We start from the raw sequence: 24,649 nt of genomic DNA, 5'->3' as shown, positions 1-24,649 counted from the left end.
AGCGAAGGGTCAATTCACCTATACCACATGTCTTTGGACTGTGGGGGACACCTGAGCACCCAAAGGAAACCAACGCGAACACGTGGAGAACATGCAAACTCCAGACAGAAACGCCAAGTGACTCAGCCGGCACTCAAACAAGCGACCTTGCTGTGAGGCAACAGTGCTAGCCACTATCCACTGAGGCACCGTGCCACCCCATGAGAGTAGCATAATAACACATAAATGCAAGACTACAGAAGTTTAAACACAGGCAGGATGTACATTACCCTATTAAGTTCACTTAAGATTAGCAGTGGAAGTCATGGTTAAACATTCCATCATAAACATTCATTAAACATTTATATAAATCAGGGGTGCTCAACCCTGTTCCTGGAGATCTAGCTTTCTGGAGAGTTCAGCTCCAACCCTGATCAAACATAGCTGAACCAATTAATTAGGGCCTGAACAGCACTTGATAATTACAGGCAGGAGTGTTTGATATGTTTTGCAATTGAAACCTGCCGAACGATCTGCAGGAACAGGGTTGGTCACCCCTGATACATAGATATATACACTAGATGTCGCCTGGCCTATTGTTGTCTATTGGACGGAATGCGTCAATAGCGCCGCCATCTTGCTACAGGGTAGCGCTCCTTTGAAATGAATGCGGGACCAAGGTACAGTGGAGGACTGTGGCCATGCAAAGCCAGAGATATACACATAAACACATATATCTGTGATCGGGAGTTTTCCTGGATGTTAGTATGTAATTTTTTTTTTAATTACGAAAATTATAATTTTACATCACTTTTCTACATTGATGAATCAGCACACGGGCATTCCTGACAAAAAGCTTGTGTTTGTGTGTACAGAAATGTACTATTCACCCTCCCTGTTAAATTTAATCTAATCTGTGTCCTGAAACACAGCTCCTCTCCTGCTTTCACTTCTCATACTGACGGAGAGAGCGATTCGTTTGTGAATGAATCCCCCGAACGACTCTTTCACTAACGTTAGCCGACAATAATACAAGTTTCTGGCAGTGCAGCATCTCGTTGTCATATTTCTTTTGCATTGTTTGCTGATTTTATTCAACAAAACTAGCATAAGCCGAGTGTTTAGTGCGAGTTGGAGCTGCTTTGCTGTATGGTGAATGCAGTAAGTGACTGTTATCATCAATAACGTTACCCGATTAGCACAAAAGTTCAGAACATACAAAAACAGAAAAAACTTAATATTACCTATGAAATGTTCTGCCTTTGTGCTTTGTTTTCTTTGTTTGCTCGTTACTACACCCGTAGACAGCGCTAAAGTCCCGCATCTTCACGTAATAACAGTGTCTTGACTAGTGCGGTTGAATGACATTTGTCCTGGGAGCACTGTACCAATGTGGCGGCGCTATTGACGCATGCTCAGGGTCCCTATGCGATATCTAGTGTATATATCTATGACCCCTGATATAAATCATGTAGAGCAGGGGAGTCCAAACTCGATCCTGGAGGGCCGTTGTTCTGGAGAGTTTAGCTCCAACCCTAATCAAACACACCTACAGTTGAGGTCACACCTAACAGCTATTCAAGCTCTTTCTAGGTATTCTAGAAACTTCCTGGCAGGTGTGTTGAAGCAAGTTGGAGCTACTGGCGAGACACTGGAGACACTGGCCCTGCAGGACCGAGTTTGGAAACCCCTGATGTAGAGCATTAGTTGTCACCCATCATTCATACACCACATCTAAAAAAAAGAAATTAACATTAATTATCTTATGGTAGTGAACATAGTAATCGAGGCTTTTTCATTTCTTTGCCATTTCTGACACCAGTGTTTTAATGTAAACATGTATTCATTCATTCATTTTCCTTTCACTTAGTCTCTATTTCAGAGGTCGCCACAGCGGAATGAACCACCTACTATTTCAGCATATGTTTTACTCAGCGGATGTCCTTCCAGCTGCAACCCAGTACTGGGAATCGCCCATACACATTCGTTCACACACACACACTCTCATACACTACAGGCAATTTAGCTTACCCAATTCACCTATAGTGCATGTCTTTGGACTACGAGAGCACCCGGAGGAAACCTACTGTACGCCAAAACAGGCAGAACATGCAAACTCCAGACAGAAATGCCAACTGGGACTCGAACCAGCAACCTTCTTGCTGTGAGGTGACAGTGCTAACCCCTGAGCCACCATGCCACTCTTTAATCTTAAGATGTTTCATTATAGTTATCAGTAAATATTTACCATGCTGCACCTTCCTCAACGGTTGACACCTTTTTTACAAAAACTTTCAGCCAATAATCGTATTCAATTATGTCAGATTGGTTTGTGTCCCATAAAATTTTGATTGGCACATTCTTATCTGTGCCATCAAACAAATTCTACTGCCTCACACCCCTGGCAAACAAGTCCCGACAACATCTCGATCGAGTTGTGTACTATTTCGTAATGGCTCTGAACTTTGTGGGAAGATTTTTAGCAAAGAAAGCCTAGCCATTTATGAAAGTAGCCGCTGCTGCACTTTGCAAGCAACGCTGGATGGATGTTGAAGCGCGTGGTAATTAGAGAGTTTAGAGTGGGCTTGAAATGGTGCGACTGTAATGGACGGTAATGTAGTGTATAATGAGAGTGACTCAATGTTCCCTGCCAGCCTCACAGTGACATTCATTAATTTCACAGATGTCACTGCTGAAAACAAGCTGTTCTTAAATCTTGTGCGAAATCTACCTAGGCACAATTGAAAGCAATATAGGCAGAATGCTGATTTGAAGTCTGTTTCAAAAGGATAGTCCGTTAAATGGGGATGTCTTTTATATACTTTTTTTCTGGCAACACAATGCAAAAAAAAGACTGTCAGAAAAAGGTCATTCCTAAAATGTATAGTGGAAAATGTTTTATGTGTTTATTTGTTTGTTTGTTTATTTAATTTAAATGAATCAATTTGTTTTTATTATTTTTTTATTTTTTGTATTTTTATTTTATTTAATTTTGTTATTTTAATTATATTTTTCATTTAATTAATTTTTTTTATTTTTATTATTTTATTGTTTATTTTGTTTGTTTGTTTGTTTGTTTGTTTGTTTGTTTATGTAGGTATGTTTATTTATTGTATTTAAATTATTGATAATTAATAATTAATTATTTTTTATTTGTATTTTTTATTTATTTATATTTTTTATTTTATTTTGTTATTTTTATTTTATTTTCTAATGTAATTACATTTTTATTTAATTACATATTTCATTTTATTATTTAATTGCATTTTATTTGTTTTATTTTTTGTTTGTTTATTTAGTTATTATTATTTTTTTTTTTATTATTTATTTGTTTATTTTATTTTAGTACATATCTGATATCAGCCATGTCATGTTTTCTAGAAGTTTATGCAATGTCTCAACATTTATTTTCATGTAGAGTTGCATTACATTCTGGCCAAGATCTTGTTCTTATAGGAAAATCAACTCCTTAAAGGCATCCTCTGCACAAATCAGAAACTCTAAGAAAAACTCTAAAGGGATAGTTCACATAAAACTGAAAATTGTCATTATTTACTCAACCTTCACTTATCATAAGCCTGATTGAGTTTTTTTTCTTTTTTCTTTTTTTACTGCAAAATAAGTTATTTTGTAAAATTCTGTAACCTGTAAAAACCTGTAACCATTGACTTCAATAGTTTTAGTTTTTTGTCCTATAAATGTTAATTGTTACATGTTTCTAGCAATTTTTAAAATGTCTTGTGTTTTCAAAAGAAAAAGGAAACTCATAAAGATTTGAATCCACTGTAAGGAAATTAAATGGTTAAATGTAATCTTTTGGCGAACAATCCTTTTAAAAAATATTTTTTTAGCTTAATCGGTGGTCCTTGGTAATTTGTATAATGCAAGTCAGTTGTTACAGTTGTTTTTATTGGTTATGCTTTCTGCTATAGATTTGCTATCCTGCACTCTTAACACTGTCGAGAGTGGTTTATTTTAGGTGTCAAACTGTGATTATAAAAACGATTTTATTTTATTTGTTTGTTTATTTTTAGCTGCACGGTGGCTCAGCGGTTAGCAGCATGAAAGTCACTGGTTCGAGTCCTTTCTTGGCCAGTTGGCATTTCTGTGTGGAGTTTGCACGCCCCGGTTTCCCCCACAGTCCAAAGACATGCAGTACAAGTGAATTGAATAAGTCAAATTGGCCGTAGCTTATGACTGTGTGTGATTGCAAGAGTGTGTATGGGTGTTTCCTAGTACTAGGTCGACCTAGGTCGAATGAATGAATGAAGGTTTATTTCTAATGAAATGTTATCCAGTTAAAGTCAGAATTATTAGCCCCCCTTTTTATTATTTCCCTGATTTCTGTTTAACGGAGAGAAGATATTTTTCCAGGCACTTCTTTACAGCTTGAAGTGACATTTAAAGGCTTAACTAGGTTAATTAGGTTAACCAGGCAAGGTAGGATTGTTTGTTCTGTAAACTATCAAAAAGTTGCTTAAAGGGGCTAATAATTTTGTACTTAAAATGGATTTTAAAAAATCAAAAACTGCTTTTATTCTAGCCAAAATAAAACAAAAAAGACTTTCTTCACAAGAAAAAACATTGTCAGACATACTGTGAAATTTTCCTTGCTCTGTTAAACATTTTTAGGGAAATATTTAAAAAGAAACAAAAGAAGGGCTAATAACTCTGCATCAGATCAGATACAATTGTAACGCTGTCCTGTTTATTCCAGACAGTACAGTATATTATGCTCGCCATATGCATAAACGTCATGGAAGTGACATGTCAGCGTGCAAAAACTTTTCATTTTATTGTGAAAAGCGTTTCATATAATAGCCATTTAGGTTAGGAGGTGTGCCTCAGAAATTAATTAACAGTTTTGGAATTGAGCCTATGTACAGTTGAGGTCAGAATTATTAGTCAATTATTGGCCCTCCTGTATATTTTTGACTAATTTCTGTTTAACAGAAACTAGATTTTTTTTCAACACATTTCTAAACATAATAGTTTTAATAACCAATTTCTAATAACTGATTTATTTTATCTTTGCCATGATGACAGTACATAATATTTTACTACATATCTTTCAAGACACTTCTGTACAGAGACTTTTAACTCAGTCAACAATGATTTGTTCTGTAGACAATTGAAAATAAAATAGCTTAAAGGGGCTAAAATTGGTGACCTTAAAATGTTTTTAAAGAAAATTAAATAGGGCTTTTATTCTAGCCTAAATAAAACCAACAATAATTTCTCTAGAAGAAAAAAAATATTATAGAAAATACTGTAAAATTTATTTACTTTTTGCTCTGTTAAACATCATTCGGGAAATATTTAAAAAAGGAAAGAAAAATCACAAGAGGGCTAATAACTTTGACTTCAACTGTATGTCTGAAATCAGCTTTTGTTCTTTGTTTATTCAGTATGGAGATCTGCGACGAGAGAAACAACATCACCATGTGCCCAATGTGCGACCGGGCCTGCAGCTACTGGAAACTGGTGACGGCTTGCGGCACAGCCAGAGCCAGCCACCTGTTCGACAACGCGGCCACCGTCTTCTTCGCCATCTTTATGGCACTATGGGGTCAGCAGCTCCACTCTCCTTCACTTTCTCCCACACACACACACACACACACAAGTTTGGTTGCTGCTGTACATATTGAGGGCAGGCTTGTGCTGACAAATGTTGAAGAGATTTGTGCCCTGGTTTTACACTTCTCTTTAATTCCTCCATACTCATCCTCGCTTGGCTGCTGAGCTTCTGAAAAAGCAGATTATTCTAGCCAAAGCCCTAAATTTGCCTTTCCCGTTTTTTTTATCCCCTGCGGTTACAGGCTTTGAAATGGAAAATGACACCCAATGACAAAGCTACTTGCTGAAAGCGAAGCAGAAAGGGAAAAGTCAGTTCTTTTTGCATTCATATTACTAGTAAAGTGGAAATTTTGGGATTCTTTTTAACTTAGATCAATATCTTAATTCGCTCTCCATTCACACGTACTGTACTTAAAGTGAACTGCACTCATAACTTTGTCATAGGTTTGCAGTTTAGTTTCCTTTCAAATGGAGTCAATAGATATTTGGGAGTGTTCACACATAAGTTAGCATTAACAACGTGTGGGAAACTTTTGAACAGGTTTAAAAACATTTACAGACTATTATTTGGAGTATTTATAATTTTGTATGTAACTTGATGCTTTTAAAAGAAGCGTTTTGTGCTCACCAAGGCTGAATTCTATAATCAATTATATAGAAAAAAATATTGTAGTATTATTACAGTTTACAATAATAATTGTCCCTCCAAATATGTATACAAATCTATTTCTTTCCTTCAATGCTTAATTTTCAGCATCATCATCCTCAGTCTCATATGAGCCTTCGGATGTGATTGTAATGCACTAATTTGGTTCTGATATTATCTGTTTATGACTGTTGACTGTATGTAATTTTTTATTTTACTTTGTACTACTAAAAAAATCAGGAATAAAACAAATCGGTTTTGAAAATGTATAATAATAATAATAATAATAATAATAGGGTGTCACGGTGGCACAGTGGGTAGCATGATCATCTCACAACAAGAAGGTCGCTAGTTCGAGCCCGCTGGATCAGTTGGCATTTCTGTGTGTAGTCATCATGTTTTCCCCATGTTGGTGTGGATTTCCTCCGGGTGCTCCCCTACAGTCCAAAGACATGCAGTACAGGTGAATTGAATAAATTAAATTAGCCATAGTGTATGTGTGTGAATGAGTGTGTATGGGTGTTTCCCACTGTTGGGTTGCAGCTGGAAGGCCATCCGCTGACTAGACTTAGCCGAAAAGAAAATGAATTAATTAATAATAATAATAATAATACTAATAATAATTTTTTATATATATATATATATATATATATATATATATATATATATATATATATATATATATATATATATATATATATATATATATATATATATATATAGCCGAAAGCAGCAATAATGGGGCCAATAATCGGTCTAGAGGCAGAATGAGAAAACCTGTCCAGAGGCAGAATGAGGATATCCAGTAGAAGAATGTGTAAAACAGTCCAGTAGAAGAATGTGTAAAACAGTCCAGAGGCCATGAACAGCAAGTTTGACAGGAAGAACCAGATCAAGTGAAATAATGAGTTCTGAATACATTTGAAGTTTCCTTTACTCAAGATGTAAAACATTAGTAAAAACAATGTACGTAAGATTGATTTATTGGTTTATAACTCTTGACCAATAGTCTCGACCAATCTTGTTTCCAAATGTATGTGTTGTGGACAGCGTGAGGTGTCAATGACCCACATTAAGTGTGGTATCAATATATATTTAAGCATTGCAGAGTTAAAGACTAAGATGAGGTTCTTTTGTGCAGCTCATTTGTTGGTGCAGTAAGCGAAAACTGTTACACCTATTGACACGAATTTCAACGATATCTTTTTGTCAGCATGATCTGAAGGTGATCTGAGTCAAATTTGGTCAAAATCGGATCTATGGTCTAGGAGGAGTTCGAAAAAGTAGCTTTTCCAATTAAATGAAAATGGCAGACAGGAAGTTTGGCAAATTATTGAAAATTTGGTATCAATGATTACAGAATTATTATAGGAATCTATCAAGACCAGTCACCAGACAATGCAGTTAATGCATCAAAACATAATTAGCATTTTTTTAATTTGCTTTACAACCTTCTGAATCTTTGAGCACTTTTAAAGCATTATGTTGTAGATGCATACAATTTTCCATGATGATACCTATGATGATACAAACATTAAGCGTTTGTATAACTATATAATAATATAACTTATAACTTAATATAACTATATAATAAGTATAACTATAAGAATATAACTTTTCGCTTTTTTATTCAAAATGGCCGACACCCAAAATGGTGAACATAGGAAAATTGGTTATCATTCGACTCGGAACGACACTCTAAATGTAATTATAATTTTGTGAATTTTGGCTAAAGTTTTCACAAGATATTTGCAAAAATAGCCATTTTTCATATCTCCTGACCACTAGGTGGTGCTGCAGCAAACATGTGCAGGCAATCTAACATCATATCTGTCATAACACACAGCAATTTTGGTGTGAGAGTTAACGTGATATGGTCTCGTATTCATTTTGCGATGTCTTTGAACAATTCGTTTGCATACTATTCAATTACGGTTTCACTCATCAGCTTTCATTAAACATCTGAAGATGATCTGATTTATTTTTGGTGAAAATTGGGCTAATCGTCTAGTATGAGTTCAAAAAAGTAGATTTTATGTAATATAGAAAAACTAAACCTTTAAAATTTTTGAAATTTGGTATCCATTTGAATTGCTGTGAGCCAAGAATTCAGAAAAAAAAAGTAATTGATGCGCTTGAGTTCAACCACTCTTACTGGCCGAGCTGTGATAAATAAAACATTATTGGCTGTTTTCTAAAAATAATTGTTATTTTTATGTATTTATTTTTATTTTCTGTTTTTTACTCAATCTCCCAGCCTCTCATCGTGTTTCAGTTAGGATAACGTCAAATATTGCATTATAACACATTTGACATGCACATTTCAAAGCACTTCACGGGACCTTTAAATAACTGAAATACAAAAAAAAAAAGATCTTCTCACATGTCATCCAAATATTCTTAGCTTAAAACATAAGGAAATCGGACCAGCTTGTGCTGAGAATGGGACAATGGGAATCTGTCATTAAAGCGCAGTGCACTCTGAGAATTTGGGAACCTCGATCCCATTTACCTCTATAGGCTTACTGTATCATGCATACATTACCATGATTTACAATCAACTTCCTATATTCCGTATTACCATAAAACAGTCTGCTTTTTCAGTGGTGATTTGCATTGGAATATACTGTGCACTCCTGAGCATCTGCACAAAACTTGGCTGAACGCAACTTGCCTTTAAGTACATTCCCTTTCTCAATGGTGATCCCAGTGTAAGCGGCTATTATGGCTCTTATTTTGCCCATCAGGTCTCCTTACAGGTGATAGAATTAAAGACTATCAAGGGTTTAATTTGTCCATATTTTACCCAGTTTTGGAATTAACCAAACCAGCTTTTTTAGAAAATATTGTACTAGGGTTTTCCAAAGCTCAAGATAACTATATTTCACGATGAGAAGAGATAATTATTTGTAGCTTTTTGATGTTGAGGTGCTGAGCAGATTTTCAGTGCTGATTGAGTTTGATGAAACTTACCGCTGTCTGTCTCACAGCCGCCATGTTTATGGAGCACTGGAAGAGACGGCAAGTGAGGCTCAACTACCTCTGGGACCTGACGGGTTTTGAGGACACCGAGGTTAGTCACGCACACCATTGTTGACCTTGTCAATATCCCACACTAATGCTGATTGGATAATAATCTGGATTTATGTATGTCTTGTAGGTGTGCACCATTATTTTCATGTATTGACTTGTATTATCCTGAGGCTTGGGTGTTAAGAATTGAAGATGTTTTTTTTTTTTTATTATTATTATTGATTTTCGTGCCATGAAATCCAACAGTTTTTTTTTACACTGTTTTTTTTTTTTTCCTGTTTTGTGTAGGGGAAACAAAAGGTTTGGAACCGGTTCATTTAAAGTATTAAACTGAATTTATTTCCTTCCTAACCTTACAGTTGCATTTTTAGTACTAACAAAATTCATCTTACCTCAAAAGTCGTCTTCCAAAACCGTCGTCACATTTTCTTGCTTGTGTAAAGTACTTCACCAGCACTTTATCTATCTATCTATCTCTCTATCTATTGGTCTGTTGTTGTTGTGGAGGTCTGGGAGATTCCCGTTCTCTCTTCCTCCAGCCTTACAGGTCAAAAGCTGCTCACTTTCCTTTCGGCAGTCAGTCTTTCCCGGCATGCCTTCCACTGTTTATGTGGATCAAATAAAGCAGGAGGAAGTAATCAAATCTAAAGCTACTGAATGTAGAAAGGAATTCTTATTTATTGATTGACGTTGTGGTGCTGAGAGCTTTTGGTTTTAAGGATTACACTTGCACTGAATGTCAATGTGTCGCTATTACCAGAATTTCTGTTCTGTTCACTGATCATGCACATGGCTGCTTCCAGCTCCATAACCGGTTCTCTTTTTTTCTGCTGTTCTCCTCTTTTGAATCACTTTTGAAATCCTGTGCATGTCCTGATTTGCTGTTTCTCTTTTCCTTCAGAGTCACCCAAGAGCGGAGTATGAGTTTCATGTCATGAAGAAGTCATTGAGGAAAGAGAAATCTCCAAAGGTATGGTTTTATGGGCCAACGTGTTCGCTGGCCATCTGCTCCAATGGCTTTCACAGTTCTGAGCTTTAATCTGATTGGCTGGTTTTACACCCTTTCTGGGAGTCAGCATTGGTTTAAATCGCTACTGTAAAATACATTTCGACAACACCGCTAGCACAGTAATGGTAGTTTCTAAATTACGGTTATCAGTATTATAAAGGTTTTGTAAAAATGACCTGAAAATGCTCAAAATAAATGTCTCACACACTTCTGAAACTGAACAAACGTACAGTTTTGTAACACACATCATTACATTTTGGATTTGTTTACTTCTTTTTTGTATCATTTCATGTACATTTGTGTGTTTTTGTACAGTAGGCACATTTGATTTTTTTATTCGAGGTTTTATTTGTTAAAGTAGGGCTCACAGGGATCCATTTTTACCTTGTTTTTCACACGATATTGCATTAAGATGTGGTATATAACCCAACAGGGTTGTGTGATTTGATATTGTTTGCCATGTGAAGTCAAGCTTTATCTCAATAGTGTGCTGGACACTGTGTGCTGTGTGTGTGTGTCTATTTATACAGTTGGTACAGAAAGTATTCAGACCCCCTTCAATTTTTCACTCTTTGTTTTATTGCAGCCATTAGCTCAAATCATTTAAGTTAATTTCTATTCCTCATTAATGTAAACACTGCAAACCATATTGACAGAAAAACACAAAATTGTTGACATTTTTGCAGGTTTATTTAAAAAGAAAACCTGAAATATATCACATAGTTCTAAGTATTCAGACCCTTTGCTCAGTATTTAGTAGAAGCACCCATTTGATCGAATACCGCCGTGAGTCTTTGGGGAAAGATACAACAAGTTTTTTACATCTGGATTTGGGGATTCTCTGCCATTTCTCCTCTCCAGTTATGTCAGGTTGGTAAATGTTGGTGGACAGCCATTTTAAGGTCTCTTCAGAGATGCTCAATTGGGTTTAAATCAAGGTTCCGGCTGGGCCATTTAAGAACAGTCAAGTAGTTGTGAAGCCACTCCTTCGGTATTTTACTTGTGTGCTTAGGGTCATTGTGTTGTTGGAAGGTGTTACGGCCCAATGTATGTGCCTGTGTTGTTTTTCTTGTGCGCTTTCTTTCTATCTCTCACTATCACTCGATCTCTGTCAGGAGGATCACCCATTCCAGTTTGCCATTCGTCCTTGAGATTTAAATGTTATGACTTTAAAGTTTAGCACTTGGGGCTGAAGTGGTAACATTTTAAATCACCACAGTCTGAATACTTTCTGTACCCTCTGTATATATACAAATTTAATTATTTACCATGATTTTTTATGATGAGTTATAAAATATTGTAATAATCACAGTTTTATTGATAATTAAAACTTTAAATAGTCATAGTAATTTTTTTTTACCATAGAATACCTTGAAACCAGCAATCGTGACCACTAGTTAGGGTTAAAAGTGTTTTGTTTACCATTTTGAATGCATGTTATGATATTATAACTTTTGCAAAGTAGACACTTTTTCAGGGAAGAGAAGAAAAAAAACCTAAAGCAAACACTAAATTGTGTTCTAATTTTGTTAAAATGAGCACTAGGTGGCTCAGTGGTTAGCACTGTCGCCTTACAGCAAGAAGGTTGCTGGTTCTAGCCCAGGCTGAGCCACTTGGCATTTCTGTGTGGAGTTTGCTTGCTCTCCCCGTGTTCGTGTAGGTTTCCTCCGGGTGCTCCAGTAAGCTTTTTTTGTGTAAGCTAAATTGTCCATAGTGTATGAGTGTGAATGAGAGTGTATGGGGGTTTCCCAGTACTGGGTTGCAGCTGAAAAGGCATCCACTGCGTAAAACAAATGCTGGAATAGTTTTCGGTTCATTCCGCTGTGATGACCTCTGAAATTAGAGACTTTAGCCGAAGGAAAATGAAATGAATATTTAAAAAAGCCATAACCCAAATATTTGGATGATTATATTATTATTTAGAAACCATAAATAATCAATATATTGCACCATAGGGCGAATGTAAGACTTCCTGCTGACCACCAAGAAAGACATATATAGGGTGACATCTACATATGTCTTTCTTGGTGGTCAGCAGAAAGTCTTACATTCGCGCTATGGTGCTTTGATAAACCTGACTGTTTAAAGTTTAACATTAGTTATTCCCATTATCTACCCAATCACATGAATGCAATTAAAAATCGGAAGAAAAAAAATTATATATATATATAAGCTAGAGAAATTAATTGACATTATTCTTCTCATCCATTAGGATCATGTAAAAATATAAGCAGTGAAGAGATTTTTGTCTTTATGAACATTCTTTTAAAGCGGTACAGCGAACACAGCTAATAGGGATAAGAAGTAAAAAGGGAAGGAAATAAATTGAAACTTATTCATGTAAAAACAAACCTGAAAGGAGACTTGAGCATTTGAGAAGATAAAGAAAACAAATCTCAGTGCATTTCAATAAATAATTCATGAGATGTTGTAAAATACATCAGGGGAACAGAACACAAATAAGTAGTAAACAGGATATGTTCATTATTCATTTATTCATTTATTCATTCATTTTCCTTCAGCTTAGTCCCTTTATTTATCAGTGGTCGCCACAGTGGAATGAACCGCCAACTTATCCAGCATATGATTTACAGTCAATGTAGTTTAATAAATTCACCTATAGCTCATGTCTTTGGACTGTGGGGGAAACCTGAGCACCCAGAGGAAACCCACTCAAACATAAGAAGAAAATGCACAAAGAAATGCCAACTGACCCAGCCAAGACTCGAACCAGCGACCTTCTTGGTGTGAGGTGACAGAGCTAACCACTGGGCCTCTTTGTCGGGCCAGGGTATGTTCTCTTTTTCATATTATTATAGCAGATTTGTTTATATCATATTATTGGGATTTCCAAGTACTGAGTTGCAGCTGTAAGGGCATCCACTGCGCAAAACGTATGCCGGAATAGTTAGCGGTTCATTCCGCTGTGGTGACCCCTGATAAATAATGTATTAAGCTGAAGGAAAATGACTATTAATGATATTTTCTCTACAAATGTCACACAAGCATACGGTTTGTTATTTTCCGCATTGTTGCATACACCCATTCCCGTCCATGTGGGTAGTGTTTGGCTAGAATAATCTACAATGTGGACCAGACCATATGCTGATATATAATTTTGGCTTTATTTGTAGCGTCTGGCACAGTGCAGGCTGTGCTGATTCTTACAATGTTTTTGTCTGTTGACTTATGCTTGCCATCCTTGCTGTCTGGATTATTGGGTAATACGCTCAGTGTAGATGCTGTTGACCCAGTTGCCGTATACTGAAACGTTAGTTGACAGCACATCTGCGAGGCGTGTCCAGAGGCTTGTATTTGCTCTGCTTGGCTTGACCTTATCTGTCCCTTCTGAGGCCAAACCATGCCGTAATCTAAACATTTGATTTCCAACTAAGCTCCTGTTGCAAGATGTACAGTTAAAGTCAGAATTATTAGCCCTCCTGTGAGTTTTTTCGTTTTCAAATATTTCCCAAATGATGTTTAGCAGAGCAAGGAATTTTTCACAGTATTTCCTATAATATTTTTTCTTCTGGAGAAAATCTTGTTTTTTTTATTTCGGCCATAATAAAAGTAGTTTTGAATTTTTGAAAACTGTTTTAAGGTCAATATTATTAGCCCTCTTATGCAGTATTGTTTTTAGATTGTCTACAGAAAAATCTGGATTGCAATTCATGATTTAATTTCACATTTGACAATTTGTGTCTTGTTCTAGGCAGGGAATGTGAAGCTGACATGCACCGACAGAATGCCAGCTTACATGACCATCATCATCACCATGATTTTTCTGGTAAGACCTGGTTTATTTATCGTTTCAGCTCATTTAAAAAAGTAGTTTAAACAAGCAGCGAAAATAATATGTTAAGTGTAGGAGTACTGTAAAATCCAATAAGTTAAGGCAACTTAAACAGTTTGAGGAAACCGATTGCTACAAACCATTTGAGTTAAAAACTAATCATGAGTACTGTGAACTTACTCCATTTAAGTTGAAGTGATCAGGTATTTAATTTACTCATTACCTTTAACACTAAGTTCAAAACTCTTTTCAAATGAGTAGAATTAACTTTCAGTCAATTTTGAGTTAACTACACTCATTTCATTTTATAACGTTGACTGTTGGGTTTTACAGTGTAGGGTAGAGCAGTGGTTCTCAAAGTGGGGGTCGGGACCCCCTGGGGGGTCGCGTAACAATGACAAGGGGTCGCTTGGTGATTTCCAAAACTCAAATAAGTTTTATTAAACTATTTGAATATAGGTCCCACTTTATATTAAGTGTCCTTAACTACTATGTACTGACATCACAAAATAAATACAATGTACTCACTGTGTTTATAATGTATTTGAGAACACTTGTGATGCTTTTGAGTTGGGATAGAGGTTGGGTTATGGACAGGTTTGGTGGCATGGGTAGGTTTAAGGGTAGGTTAAGAAGTAAGGGATGGTCAACAGTGTATTTACAAATGTAATAACAAAAGTTAATTACATATGTAATTACATACATGTATTTAATCAAGCATAAGTACACAGTAAATACACGTTTTTACCCAATAAGTGCATTGTAACAAATTATTAATACCTGTGTAAGTACATATTAGTTAAGGCAACTTAATATAAAGTGGGACCAAACAAAATTATTATTATATTATTATTATCTATTATAAACAAATAAAAATCAGTCATCAGCCTTTACTTTTTATATTATAAATTAATAAATGAATATAAAAAATATATATGGTTAATAGACTGTTGCATTTATGTGTTGTCAATGTGCTTATGTTTATACATGCCTATAGTTGTGTCTACAAGGTTTATATATTTACAGTATAACCACCTTGAAAAATGGGGGTCGCGAGTCACTGACATTGTTAATTTGGGGGCTGAAAAGTTTGGGAACCCCTGGGGTAGAGTATGTTCATATTGGTAACCAAACACACTGGATTTAGTGTCATCCTGCATCCTATTGGTGTCAGTAGAATATTAGATCATAATTAGAAACATTTTTTTAATTATTTTGTGTGTTTGTGTGTTTAATGCAGATCTGTGTGACCTTGGCCATCGTGTTTGGTGTGGTGCTATACAGGGTGTCTATTATGACAGCCCTTCATATGAGTTCCACTCCTACATTCCGTTCTAATATACGTGCCACCGTTAAAACCACCGGCGCCATCATCAACCTCATTATCATCATCATCATGGATGAGGTCTACGGAGCAGTTGCACGTTGGCTCACTATTATGGGTATTTCTGTTTACTTTGTTCAAGACATATAGCTTGTCAGTTGTGTCGCAATACGTTATTTACCAGAACATGCTGTTGTTTTTACCCCATCAGAGGTGCCAAAGACTGACAAGAGTTTTGAGGAGAGGCTGATCTTCAAGACATTCGTATTGAAGTTTGCGAATGCATTTACTCCTATTGTGTACCTGGCGTTCTTCAGAGGCAGGTGAGAGGATTAGTGATGATCAGTCACTCTGAAATTTAATACAAACTATTAAAAAAACTTTCTCTGCTATAGGATTTCCCTTAAAGCAAAAAACTGTTTCCAAACCTACATTAGCATATTATTTTTGCAGCTTGTTCAAACTACTTATTTAAAATGAGCTGAAACAAGAAAATTCTTGATTTTTTTTGGAGACACCTTATTGTTTTATGTTCAATCCACTTAAATTTGTACGCTAATTTAATCGATTTATGTTGGGACAACCTGAAGGAATTGTGTGTAACCATGCATTTCTTACAGTAGCGGTGTTTTCACTATCGTGCCTAAAGTGAGTGTGTCAGAGCCAGTCACGTTTCCACTGTCACTTCCGGGGCCCGATTGGGCCAAAGCGGGGCACCCTCTGGGCCAGCGGCTGGCCTTTTTCAGCCCGCCGATAACCTTGGGCCAAAGAGGGCTAGCTGGGGCTTCAGGCCAGTGTGGAAAGGGAGGCGGAGTTTGCCCGAGTCTGGTGAAGATGGCGTGCCGCCTTTACACTAGTTTTCCAATCGCACAGGAGTACATGTGCCAACCAAATAAATAAATAGGGGAAAGAAAAACATATAGCTGGTCAGTTTAAGACTCCGAGGCCAGCCTGGCAAAGCACTTGCAGTTCAAATCCAATTCTGCCTCCAATCTTCAATGCCAATTTCTACCTCACGCTCCATTATAACATCACAACTCACGAGACAACTTTTCACATTGATGAGAAATCTTGTCGCGATTAAATCTTGCGAGATCTCATTATACGAGATCTTGTCACACTCCTAGTATACAAGTATATAATTTCACTCACCTGGGAAATGGAGGACACTTGATTGGTTTGTGAGCACAATTAAGTGCACACAGCATGCCATATCATCAGATAATTGTAGGAAATAATTTCAATAGGAGAAGTGACTATTTAAATCTGCATAAAACAAAACAAAAATAAGATGTATATGCTGAGTTCAGCGGCTAATCAGCCGGAATCAGCTGAGGTGATGGCGACCAGCGAGACCTAGCTGTCACTCAGGTGGCCACGCCCTTAATTATGCAGACTTTCAATAACTCAATATAAATGAAACGGATGAGTTATTAAAAAAAATTCACTCCCCTCACAGTTGTCATGAAGGGTAATATTAGCTATATACACCTAAATCATTCTTTGTACCGGGCTGTAAACACCATTTTTTTTTGCTGTTAGGTTGGCCATTTAACAGTGGGGACAATAGAAATGTGCTCTATTTTGGAGCCAGGACTAGCGGAATTTCGATGAATTGCAAGTTTGTTACTTCCATATTAGCTTCATAAAGGAGAGTGAGATGTTGTCGCTTGGTTTTCTCTCTTAACTTCGGTTTTAGAAAGAACATCATATGTCCAGGGGTTAGTGGGTGTTTTGCTCAAACAGGCCTCGGGGGGCGAGTACAGATGCTGTCTAGACAAGATGTTCAAGTGTGGATTTAAATGCATTATTTACATAAGAGAGGAGGAGCATTTAGCTGGGCGAAGAGATGTGGGCGAGCATAGAAAAAATGATGAGGCAGTGGAGGTTTTGCTGGAAGAAAATCAGTGTGTGCAGCAGGCGAGATGGAAATGATAAATGTTCAGTGGCATAGCGAGAATGATTTCTGTGGTGCGTTTACATGTGCAAATGAGGCCCTGTAGGTTTTCTGATTTGTATGTTGGTAAAACTTTGAGGTCAAGGCGAAGAAAAGTCTACAGTTTGAGGCTTATGCAGGTAAATGAATTTTCCAGAGAGCATAGAGATTTGTCACAGTGCATTGTTTTTGCACTCCAAAAAAGGATTGTACATAATATATTTTAAACAATGCAAAACATATAAGGGCTCAACAGTAAGGACTCCTGATCGGGACAGTAGACATAATCATTACTGGCTCGATCGGGCCAACGCTGCCTTAAAGTTTAATTTGCCTGTGTCTACTTGTCAATTGATGGCATCACGGTGGCGCAGTGGGTAGCATGATCGCCTCACAGCAATAAGATTGCTGGTTCGAGCCTCGGCTGGGTCAGTTGGAATTTCTGTGTGGAGTTTGCATGTTCTACCTGTGTTCGTGTGGGTTTCCTCCGAAGGCTCTGGTTTCCCCCACAAAACCAAAAACATGCGGTATAGGTGAAGTGGTTAAGCTAAATTAGCTGTAGTGTATGTGTGTGAATGAGTTTGTATGGATGTTTCCTAGTAATGGGTTGCAGCTGGAAGAGCATCCGCTGCGTGAAACATATGCTGGATAAGTTGGCGGTTCATTACGCAGTGGCGACCCCAGATTAATAAAGGGACTAAGCCAAAAAGAAAATGTATGAATGAACATTTGTCAATTGCTTGCAAACACAGTCTTCAAATTGAGAAACAGTTTGTGCTTTACATTAATTAATTTAATTCAATTTCCTTCGGCTTAAGCCTTCAAACAGAGGTGGGTAGAGTATCCAAATCTATACTCAAGTAAAAGTACAAGTACTTGTGGAAATGTTTACTCAAGTAAAAGTAACTATTTTAAAAGTTACTCGAGTAAGAATAAATAACTATCTGATGAAAAAATTACTCAAGTAAATAGTTACTAGTTACTTTTCATTTATTTATATATATATATTATAAATTTTTCACAGTATTTTCTATAATTTTTTTTTTCTGGTGAAATTCTTATTTGTTGTATATCTGTTAAAATAAAAGCAGTTTTCAATGTTAAACACTTAATATTGTTAATCAATATTATTAGTGCCCTTAAGCAAGATTTTTAATTGTCTTCAAAACATTAAATTGCCTAATTACCCTAACTTTCCAAATTAGCCTGGTTAAGCCTTTAAATGTCACTTTAAGCTGAATATATCTTGACAAATATCCAGTAAAATAAATGTGTTGATGTGTTGTGTTGATAAAGACATTTGTTGTGTTCATAAAATCTTCTTTCTGGCTAATAATTCTGACTTCTTTTATATATATATATATCTTAAAAAATAATGTTTAAATGTTACATTTTTAATGGTTAACACTGTGAATGACTAATATGTGCTGGGCTATTCAGTTATTCCATTAAACAGCGGGTTCTTTTGTTATCCATTATTTAGTTACCATTATTAATGTTCAAGTTGGAATAATTTTGACACTTACTACTCGGCCTACATGTATTTTCAGGTTAAAGCTGTCATTCATGTATATGTTGCATTGTCAGTTCGATGTACAGCGTGGATCGCATTATCAAACTATTCTTGATGACATCTTGAACTTGAGGCCGCAGGTGACCTGGTCTGATAAACTCACTGCACAGACAGCGTGACCGTCCTTCTTAGTACTGCAGAAGGCCATGGCGGGACCGCAGTATAAACTTACATGTCTTCCTCGACTTCAGCCATCATTCTAATACAGGCGCACGCTCTAAACGAAAGCGCCTCGCGATATTTACCAACAAGTCATGTGAATCAGATTCACTATCATTTCATTTGACAGTAACGGAGGACCGCTGCCAAATGTAGCAAAGTAAGATTAATGAATTTCTCTAATAATTTACTTCAGTAAGAGTAAAAGTACACATTTTTAAATGTACTCAAAAAGTACACACTACTCAACAATTCTACTCAAGTAAATGTAACGAAGTGAATGTAATTCGTTACTACCCACCTTTGCCTTCAAATGCTGCCTTCTCTGTGATGTTGTAAACACCATATTGCTTTTCGGTTTCTCTTATCTGATTGGATGTTGTGACCACATTATTATTATTTTTTTTTCGTTATCTGGTATCATTACGGGAACATCAAATTATGAGGTTAAAAGGAAACGTCGGTTTCTAACATCTTGGAAGTAGACTTTTATCTTTTTGTTTATTGAACTGAATTGAATTTGCTCATTATGCATTTAATAACATATTTAAAATATTAAATTCCTGATAAACAGATTATAAATAAATTTAACACATTATTTAAAATATGTGGCTAATTATTTTACTTTTATTTTTTGGTGAGGCAAGTAACAAATGCTTACCATTGAACCCTGCATATACTGTTATGTAGTGATAAAGATAGGATTAAGTGCCCTGCATTCGCAGATCATTACATAAGTTCTTAGAGTGCGTGAGTTAGCGGTAATTAAGTATAAACAGCTAACGCCTTTTAGATTGACAGTACAAACAATACAACGTCAAAGCCTGGCCAAAACACTGCAGTGCTGATGCCACCCTTTTTTATAAGCCTGGGTAATATAGAACTCTACAACCAATCAAAATCTATTGACATAGTATACTCTAAACAATAGCAAGAGTTTAATAAACATACTGTACATTTAGGATAAGGGAGTGACGGGATACTGAGTTGTGTATTTAAAATAAACAATATTAGCCATGGTGTTTCATTAGTTTCATTTTCAAGTGGGTGGAGTTCAATTCCACGTATTTTAGCTTACCAAAGTGATTGCTTTAAAATGTAATGTCATTTGTTTCATTTAAGCATTAAATGAACTGTATTTACCAATTAAAAGGACAGTTCACCACTGCCCAAAATTTAAGTTTACTCCCAATCAAGTGGTTCCAAACCTTTTTTTTTTTGAGGTTTAAATACAATTTAATAAAAGTGGTCTATATATTTGTCCTTCAAGGAAATATTGCTGGAAGCTGAACACCAAGTACTGATTAAAAGTGCTTCAGTGTATTAAAGAGATTCAAAAAATTCCACTCAGCAGAATATTAGAAGACACTGCAAAGCCTGAAATGAATGGGGCATATCAGGTAGACATCCAAAATATGAACTGTTGCTGTGCCTCCAGGAACAGGGTTGGGAACCACTGACCTACATGATTTAACCCCAAATCCACATGTCTGGATGATAGATCTCATTGCAGTGTATACTGAAAAGGGTAAGGGGCCAAGCACTGATCCCTGAGGTACACCTATGAGTAGTTGATGTAATTTAGATGCTTATAATGACCTTATGTATTACCTTATATATTGCAGGCTCCAGGGATTCAGTGACAGAGCAAGATTCATAAAATTCATAGTTTACTCAGCCGCTACTTGTTTTCAACCTTTATGTGTTTCTTTCTTCTGTTGAACAATAGCGAAGATATTTTGAAGAATGCTAGTTGCTGGGACCCATGGACTTCCATAGTAGGGAAAAAAAATAGCATCCAAGTCAGTTTTTTAAAAAAATCTTCTATGTTCAACAGAAAAAAAAAACTTTAAATTGTGATCAAGTGAAGGTTGAGTAAATGAGGACTTATTATTATTTTTATTTTTTTTGGGGTGGACTATCCCTTTAAGGCAGTGGTCTCAAACTCAATTCCTGAAGGGCAGCAGCTCTGCATAGTCTAGCTCCAACCACCTCCAACACACATTTGCATAATAGTCTCTAGTAGCCTTGCACACCTTGATTAGTTGGATCAGCTGTGTTTAGGGTTGAAGCAAAACTGTGCAGAACTGCGGCTCTCCAGGAATCCTGTGTGAGACCTGTGTAAATGGCAGTAAATTTTTTAAGAGCTTTGGTTACAAAATACCACTTCAAAGACTGGGTGTTAGGCTCTGTGCGGTTGTCTCTTTTCAAAATCTGAGGTAGATCATCCATTGATGCTCTCATAATGGCTATTCAATTCATGAAAAATGATATTCAGGCTCAAACTATTTTAATATGCATAACACAACTGCGCCCTGCTTTTCCTTCATTACAGGCTATGAAAATGCAGCTTTTTTCTAGTCAGCGAAAGTCAGGGAATTTTACATTTGCCTAAGAGTCCTTTTACATATTTTTAGTATTTTTCATTGTTTTGCTTTTTTTTGTTGTTGTCAGTTTTACTCAAGATTTTGGTTATTAATTTAATAAATATAACAATAATTCCTTATATTTACTGTATATAGTGCGTTTCTGGACACTTAAACTGGTTTTACACATTTTTGGGGGGAATCCCCTCATCCAACCTCCAGTGTGCAGCATTCACCTGGATGACGCGACAGCAGCAATACCGCACCAGCTAATTGATGAATAGGAGACAAAGTAATAAAGCCAATTATGATAATGGGATGTTATAAGGCTGCAATGGACAGAGGCCAGTGGGCAAATTTGGGTTAAACCCCTATTTTACTCCTTTTTTATTAATTTTTTTTTTTTCTGAAGGACATCCTGGGATTTTTAACGACCACTGAGAGTCAGGAACTCAGCTCTCACTGAGCAGTATACAGTCCCCTTCACTATACTGGGGCTTTAGGACCCACATAGACTGCAGGTTGAGTGCCATCTGCTGGTCTCACTAACACCACTTCCAGCAGCAATCTATAGCTACTGACTAGGCTCAGCCCTGCTTCGCTTCAGTGGATGACCACGTGAGAGTTGCAGAGAGTTAGCTGCTGACTAATTTACAATATCTATCAGAATTATCAACGGGGTATACACAGGGACTTTTAATTTTGAATAAGGCAGCTCAGGTACTTGCAATGAACTGTCATGCTATTATAAAATCGCCACGTTTGTTTAAAGTTAATCATCTGAACTGCCTGATTGAGATACACTGTAAAAAAATACAGAGTTCCACACAATTCATTCATGCCAAAATCTACACAAATCTACTAAGTTAACGTGACTAATTTAATTGGTTGAACATAAAACAATTAGGTTTCCTAAAAAATATCTAGAATTGTGTTTCAGCTCATTTTAAATAAGTAGCAACAAAAATCATGTTTTTGAGTGTATACAGACAACAAAAAAAACATCTTACAGGTATGAGAAGCACTGCTTTAAACTATTTTTCTATGCCATGTCTTTAAAATATGGACATTTATATTATCACAGTATTTCATAAGGAGATTCTTTATTCATGCTCACCTCCTACTCCTGACGGCACCTGTGTTTAAACTACATTTCATCTCATTTTGCGCTTGAGCAACTAAATTATTGGATGACACTTTTACATACTATGAATCATTGGTAAAACTTTACAGTAAGGTTTATTGGTTAATGCATTTACTAACATGAACTAATCATGAACAACACTTGTACAGCATTTATTAATCATAATTGAACATTTACTAATGCATTATTAACATTCAAGTCCATGCTTGTTAACATTAGTTAATGCACCATGAGTTAACATGAACTAACAATGAACAACTGTATTTTCATTAAATAACGTTTAATAACATGAACAAATACCGTAGTAAATGTATTGTTCATTGTTTATGTTAGTAAATGCATTAATTAACATTAACTAATGAACCTTATTGTAGTGTGACTGAATCATTTATTAAGCATTAGCAAATAGTGAATATATTATTTGTTAAGCATTAACTCAACCTTAATAGACATTATTAAGCAGCTTATAACCACAGCTACAAATGCTTTAGTCTTGACTTATAAGAACATATATAATGTGCTTAATGATTGTAATTTCATACTTTGTTGATGATTATTTTTTCAGTACTGAATTAATTATTGCATTTATTACAGACTAGTTATTTAAGAGAAGACCCTGGTATTTAAAGATTAATCAGAATGCGTAATGATTAATAAACTATACAAATTAACATTTATATATCTTGCTATTCAGGCATACTGTATATAAATAGTTACTTTGTATGTTAATAAATGCTTTATTAAGTCAACTTCATGCAGTTGTGTGACCTAATTTAAAGTGAGGACTAATTATGCTTTATAAATCCCTTATAAATGGCAGTTAAAGGCTCAGTTCTATTCTAAACAGGAAAAAAAAGAAAATAAACAACTTTATTCGTTTAATTAATGTCAAGATCCACAAATGAAACCGTATCAATTGAAAAATTAATTTTTAATTTTTAACTAAAATTAAGTTACTGTGCAGTTTAAACATCGCTGAATAACATTGAAATGTTGCATCATAATATATTGTTCAAATATTATATTGTTGTTGTTTTATCCAATTTTATTTTACTCCTCTTATTCAAAAATGTTTAAACTTCTATTATTTTAGATAAGATTGCAAAGATTTATTGTTCATTTGATACTGAGCCTTTATTTGTACTTTAAAAGTGATTTATAAAGCATAAATAAACCTCACTTTAGGTTACAAAACTGCATGAAGTTGAGTTAATAAAGCATTTATTAACATGCAAAGTAACCATTAATATATCCCTGAATAGTAATATTATAATAATAATAATAATTATTATTATTATAATAATAATAAAAAAGATAATAATAATAATGAAAAATGATATTAAGATAAAAATAATAATAATAATAATAATAATGATGATGATGATGATGATGATACTAACGATGATAATAATAATAATTATTATTATTATTATTATAAGATGATAATTATAATAATAACGATGATAGTGTAATATAATAATAATAATAACAATAATAAGAAGATGAAGGTAATAATAGTAATAATAATAATAATAATAATAACAATAATAAAATAAAAACAATAATAATAATAATAATATGATACTACTACTAATAATAATAATAATAATACTAACAAAGATATAAAAAAATAATAATAATAAGATGATAATAATATTAATAATACCGATTGTAACATTGTAATAATAATAATAATAATAATAATAATTACTATTATTATTATTATTATTATTATTATTATTATTATTATTATTATAAGATAGTAACAACAACAATAATAATAATAATAATAATAATAAAATAAAACATTAATAAGAATAATATGTGCTTTTAAATCAAGAACACAGCATTTGTAGTTGTATTTATAAACGGCTTACTAACATCTTTTAATGTAGAGTTAATGCTTAACAGATAATTAATTAACTATTTGCTTGTGCTTTATAAATGATTCATACTGTGTAATTAGTAGAAAGTGTGACCAATTAAGGCTTAAGTCTATTTAACTTAATATATTCTAATTAAATTACATTATCGATGCTGTAAAAGGATCCACATGAAATTGAAAATAGTCACTTTTATAGGAAGCTCATTGGTGGCTGAAAAACACTTG

General features: G+C 35.1%; 1 protein-coding gene and 1 long non-coding RNA gene across 26 annotated transcripts in view; one reads left to right on the top strand and one right to left on the bottom strand.

Annotated features, from left to right (window-relative positions):
• LOC147843266 (uncharacterized) overlaps positions 1-24,649 on the bottom strand; it is a 424,811-nt gene that overhangs the window by 229,675 nt on the left and 170,487 nt on the right. The window lies entirely within an intron of this gene.
• The window catches only part of ano1a (anoctamin 1, calcium activated chloride channel a), a 370,388-nt gene that overhangs the window by 321,243 nt on the left and 24,496 nt on the right, over positions 1-24,649 (top strand). For 13 of the 25 annotated variants that reach the window (XM_087259077.1, XM_087259076.1, XM_087259071.1 and 10 more), the window contains 6 exon segments: positions 5,388-5,548; positions 9,193-9,275; positions 10,137-10,205; positions 13,957-14,031; positions 15,278-15,479; positions 15,573-15,684. In XM_087259077.1, the coding sequence (XP_087115203.1) occupies positions 5,388-5,548; positions 9,193-9,275; positions 10,137-10,205; positions 13,957-14,031; positions 15,278-15,479; positions 15,573-15,684 (702 nt within the window). 25 annotated transcript variants of the gene reach the window in all.

This window comes from Danio rerio, chromosome 7 (assembly GCF_052040795.2).
Source record: "Danio rerio strain M-AB ecotype USA chromosome 7, GRCz13ab, whole genome shotgun sequence".
NCBI lineage: Eukaryota > Metazoa > Chordata > Actinopteri > Cypriniformes > Danionidae > Danio > Danio rerio.
This window is presented reverse-complemented; position numbering and strand designations above follow the sequence as displayed.